This window comes from Dendrobium catenatum, unplaced genomic scaffold, assembly GCF_001605985.2.
Source record: "Dendrobium catenatum unplaced genomic scaffold, ASM160598v2 fragScaff_scaffold_1644, whole genome shotgun sequence".
Taxonomy (NCBI): Eukaryota; Viridiplantae; Streptophyta; class Magnoliopsida; order Asparagales; family Orchidaceae; genus Dendrobium; species Dendrobium catenatum.
In genome coordinates this window covers 1,065,583-1,071,384 of record NW_021320106.1, presented here as the reverse complement: position 1 = coordinate 1,071,384, position 5,802 = coordinate 1,065,583, and the positions used below count along the sequence as shown (strand labels likewise).

Below are 5,802 nucleotides of genomic sequence, written 5' to 3'. Positions count from 1 at the left end.
GAAATATCCCAAAATTCGCTCAAATTGGGAGAATTCCAAATGCAAGCTTATAGTCAAGCTAAACATCATGAAGAGACAAACCCAACAACACCAAAATAGACCGAATCCAAACCCAAATGGGTCCAAATTGAGGGCGCAATTTGAAAGCTTCGGAACATTAATTAGTTGATCAAATGATATCAAAATGAGATATGTTTATAGCCGAATCGAGCGGCTTGATGAAACTAATCCAATGAACCCAATATTGTTGAATTTTGATATCATTAAGATACTAAAAGACTTGAGAAATGATCCATATTCAAGGGAGTTGATATCGACCGTCCATTAAAATACTCCAAACATGCTCTTGATCTTCTCCTTATTTATTGGCTATGCCACTACTAAAAAACTATAAATAGACCTATCATTCTTCACAAAGGAGAGATGAGGAAGAGATGATGAAATAAAGATATTGATCTTGCTTTCTCAAGCTTGTACTTCCCGGCCAGTGTCGCTATGCTATGTAGGAAGCGGTCATGTAGGTGTGACTGACGATGAGACATGTAAAACTAGGTTAACTTTGGGTTAGCGAATTGACCCGGATTTGACCCAATTTTTCAAACGTGTCAAAATTTGATATCCGAACCCAACCGATTTGTCAAACGTGTTGATCTTAACACCAAATTTTTTGATCAGATTCGGATCTGATTTTCAGTCAGGTTAAATATTGGATAATAAGTACCAATTTTCGACATAGCTATCTAAATAAATTTCAATAAATACCCTTTTGATAAAATTTGCATAGATTTTCTACTAGAAATTCGAATTTTATACCTCCGATTCTGCTCACCTCCAAAAGCTCCATTAGTTCAGATTCACAGCAACTAATCTAAACAAAATGATGCTCTCTTTCAAAATTCAAAATTCAAACCTACCTCGAAACACGCAAAGGCCCGGCTTACACAAACAGTATAAACTTAGCAGAAACTCAGGAAAGAGATCGAAATCTTAAACTCCTACCGGCATGGATTCACATAAGATTGCACGCGTTAGGATTCTCATCATTAAACATGTCATAAGATCCCCCAGACGCCGCCGGCGCCTCCATCGAACCATAGTACGGATCCAACGAGTAATTTTCAGGCGGGTAGCCAGAGTATGTGTAGCTCGAAGGCATCGCAGCTGGAGAGGACGTGTAATAGGCGTGGCTCGTGCTTGGCTGCACTGCGCTATAACTCACACTGTAGATTGGTTGAGGGTAAGCTGGAAATTGCTTTGGTTTTGGTGGACTAATGGCGGCGGCCGAGGCGTTGCCAAGCTTAGCAGTGTCGGCGACCGCACCTTCATCTATGCTGCTTGTCTCACTCTGCGCTTTTTTCCCCTTCTTCTTCAAGTCATCAGCTTCCTCGCTAGAACCATTTTCAACGGCGGCGGGGGCTGGCTTATCACTGTCTTTCTTATCAGAATTTTCCGGCATTTCGTTGGGCTTAGGAGCATCAGTATTAGGCTCAGAAGCACTAAACGCGCCGGACATAGCAGCGGAAGCTGCAGCGGCGGCTGAATCGGTCGGCTTCGCTTCCGTGGTTGGGGGCGGAGTGGTTTTGTTTTTGTCCTCTTCGGTTTGCTGCTGCTTCTCTGTATTCGGAAGCTTCCTCTCCGTTTTAGGCACCGCGGTGGCGGAGGCGACCTTCGCCTTGGTATCAATGGCAGCTTCGCCGGAGGAATTAGCGGCGTCGGCTTTCTTTTCCGGCCAGAGCTCGGCATGCTTGCCGTATTTGACAAGTCTCCGGATTAGGGATTCGGCATCGACTTTGCCAGTTACGGTTACCTTGTTCTGCTTCGAATTGATGTCTATGTCATAAACCCCTGCGGATCGAACAAGAAAAAAAAAAGGAAAAAAAGTTCGGACTTTGAGATCAATCAACCGAAGAAAAACCAGTTAAATCGTAATGAGCATTAAAAAATAAGATCTTGAAACCAGATTTCGACGATTAGGGCTCGTTACCATCGAGTCGCTGAAGGATTTTCCTCACTTTCTTCTTGCATCCTTCGCAGTGGATCGAAACTTTTAATACCGATGTCTGCGGCATTAAGAAATAGACACCCATCAAATTAATTTGAAATCTAAGAATGAGATGGAGAAGAGAAATCGATCATGGTGATACATACTTGGTAGCTCAGCGGCTCCGTGCCTTCTGGTCCTGATGCCATGCGAGAAGCAGAGAGAGAGAGAGAGAGAGAGAGAGGGAAATGGTACTGGAGGGAAGAAGTGCAAGGTGACTGCTTTTCTGCGGAAGCCGATGGGAGAACGGGGACGCACGTTTATCTACGCACGCGTGCGATGGGGACAAAGAAAAATTAAAAATGCAAAAAAAAAAAAAAAAAAAAAGATGGTTCCGTTTTGGTATAAATTATCGTTGGAGTTCGTCTTCAAAAAATCCTTTATGGGCTGTTTGATGGGAAAAATTATTAGGTGCGGAGTGCAGATCGGGTGAGAACCGTCCGCACAGACACAGGGTACAGAGCGGTAGCGGTACCGAGTGGTACCGAGCGGTACCCAGTGGTACCGAGTGGTACCGAACGGTACCGAGCGCGGTTTTATACTAGTGTGCGGACGGTTCTCCCGTCCGCACTCCGCACCTAATAATTTCTCGTTTGATGGTTCTGCTTAGAACAGACGGGAGCAAATACCTGAACATCAGATATAATTACTGACATCAAGGTTGGGTTGGAGAGAATATGCGGGATACGCGTTTCTCCAAAAAATTAAAATATTTTTATGTATTACATTGTATTTAAATATTTTTTTAAAATAAAAATATTAAATTTATGACCGCCAAATTTTTTAAATGAAAAAAATTAAGAGTATTTTAAAATGACTAATATGTGCTACATTAGAAATTTATTTTTTAAGTTTTATTGTTGTTTAATGGTTGATGATAGGCAATGATCTTTTAATAGTGAAACATATTGATATTAGTGTTAACAATAGGCTTTGACTTTATTTATGATGCCGTGCTTTGATGACATTATTGATGATATTGTCAACATTAACATCGATAATGTGCTTTGCCTTATTAATTATGGAAAGAGTAGATGTTGATGTCGATGATTAGAGTTGGCCTTGTTGATGATGTTATTTATCGATATTGGTATTGATGACATGCATCGATCTTGGTGGTGATGATTGATGTTAAGGTTAATGTTTACGGTAGACAATAATTTTGTTTTGGTGATGACATATATCTACATTAGCATTAATGATATGCAGCGACCTAGTTGTTGATGTTGTATGTTGAGATTGATGTCGATAACATGTATCAATTTTATTAGTGGTAAGGTGCGTTGATGTTGGGGTTGACTGTACATCGATTTTATTAATTAACCATGGTGTGTGTTGGCAGTTGTTAATGACGTGCATCAATCTTATCGGCTATGACATGCATGGAGATGATGTTGATGACATGCATCAATCCTATTGGCAATGGCCTTCTTTGACTTCGTTTCAAAGACCAACACTAACTTTGTTGGCAATAACTTGCAGTAGACTTTGTGGCAATGGAATGCGATAACATTATTATTGGTGACAATAGCGTTCATTTATCTTATTGACAATGATGTGTATTGTGGTTGATGTTGATGGTGGTTAATTGTCAACAATGGTGTCGGTGACACAATCAATATTTATGGTGATATCTTGCATTAATGTTGTGTGTTTGATGGAGTGCATCAACCTTGTTGGTAACAATGTGCCTTTATGTTGGTATCTACTTCGATTGGGAGACAAAAGCCAAGAGATGGTGGTGTGGCAATAGTGGTTGGCCAACTCTTATTGAGCGTTAGTAATCAAGTGATAGTAACTAGACAACAAAAGTTGAGTGAGGATGGTGGTTATATGATGGTAGTCATGTAACAATATTCAAGCGGATACCGTCAGCATATTTATGTGATTTGAAGATTCTTTGATCTCTCAAATGATGGCATAAAGTTTTTTAGTCTACTTTTGAGTGCTTGATTTGATACCATTTGGATTTGAATCACAACACTCTTGATTTACTTAGATTTGTATCTTCGAAACATTCGTTTAAACTATTAATTTATTAAAACCAGTTATTATTTGGTCTTCAATTTAATTCTAAAAGTTTTTAACTCAAAAATTAAGTCAAGATTCTCATATGAGTTAATAGATTTTTTGACCATATATCATTTTTATAAATATGGGCATTTATACTATTTAAAAAATCTATAAATTGATAAAATTATTAGTATTTTAGATGACATGAAAAATAAACTAAATGAATGAACTTAAATCTTAATTCAAGCTTAATTAATTAATTGAATAATAAATAAATTTGGAAAAAAGAAACATTACAATTAAATGAATAATGAGTAAATTTAATTACATTAAGCTCAACTTCTAAGTCATGAAACAATTTAATAGCCCCTAAACTTACCAAAATTAAAATAACCAATTTATTTTTCTTAAATAAAAAAGTTTTAAGTTTAATTTTAAATTTGAATCATGCATTATTAATGGTTAGCTTATATTCTCTAGTGAATATATATAGCTTTATATATAAATGAAAATTATACTAGTTAATTTTATAAGTGCATTTGCATCCAATATATTGTTTTCTTGTTGGCAAGGTAACAAAAGACCAATGTGATTAGTTTCTGCTTCCTACAACAGTAATTTTAGGCTTCGTTTGAGGTATTTTCTTATTGTTTTGTAAAGCAATTTTTTAGTACAAAATTTCTTTGAAAACAAAGAAAAAGCAACGACAAAGAAAAGACCTCGTTTGGGATAGTGGAACATAATAATTTTTGCATGAAACAATTCATAATAAAAGTTAAATTATAGAAGTCCCCTCTTCTTTTTTTATTGTTATTATTGGGCTTGTCTCGCTGATGCATTATTTTTACTATAAGTTTTTTAAATGAGTTTAAATGATTACAAATTTAATTCAAATGTTGTATCAAGATTCGTGCTAGATTGATGAATTTTTCAGTAATGTATCAAGATTATACATGTTCTTAAACACTATTATTAAGTACAGGGATTTACACATATATCGTTGAAATCTTATGTATTTATATATGTAACACCAAAATCTTTATATTAACATATATATAAACATAATCTTCAAATAACATAAAAAATATCACTAACATTACATTTTCTAAAGTAAAATATAACTTTTGATCTATATGTTTTGATATGATTAAAAAATTGGGGTGTTATATAATTAAATTTAAAGATTTAGGTATAAGAAATATAAATATTGAAAGAATTTTATGATACAAATGTGTAAGTCCTTATAAATATACATGAAATACACTTAAAGTTGTTTCCTCTTCACTTTAAAATAAAGGAAAATGCTTTGCGTTCTAATTCAAAGTTAAAAAGAAGTTTTTAGAGCCATTAGATGGATGCCATGCGACATGTGGTTGCCATGTCAATGATTTAGACTCCATTTTGCCTCTATTGTGGCACTCTCTTTATTAATTATAGTAAAATAATATGAGACATATATGAAGCATCAAAGGTGATGTCCCATCACACATATTTTGAGCACTCTTTATTAATCTTTCATTCTCACTCTCTCTTCCCTCTTCTTACTATATATCATGGGTTTCATTTGGGACAGCTTTTTTAATGCTTTTAAAAATAACTTTCTAATAAAAAATTAAAGTTTTATACTAAAAAACGTCTTTAAAAAGCAGTAAGAAAGCCTTTACAAATGAAGCCTTAGAGTTTCTTTGGGATAATTTTTTATCATCATTTAAAATATTGCTTTAGAAAACAGTAAGAAAACTATAACA

General features: G+C 35.4%; 1 protein-coding gene across 1 annotated transcript; it reads right to left on the bottom strand.

Annotated features, from left to right (window-relative positions):
* Nucleotides 1–764: 764 nt before the first annotated feature.
* LOC110109459 (heavy metal-associated isoprenylated plant protein 35) lies at nucleotides 765–2,302 on the bottom strand. The gene is made up of 3 exons (XM_020840528.2): nucleotides 2,149–2,302; nucleotides 1,985–2,060; nucleotides 765–1,845 (listed from the first exon to the last, which is right to left on the bottom strand). The coding sequence occupies exons 1-3, from the start codon at nucleotides 2,188–2,190 to the stop codon at nucleotides 1,010–1,012; spliced, it is 954 nt and encodes a 317-aa protein (XP_020696187.1). The 5' UTR covers nucleotides 2,191–2,302; the 3' UTR covers nucleotides 765–1,009.
* Nucleotides 2,303–5,802: the final 3,500 nt, after the last annotated feature.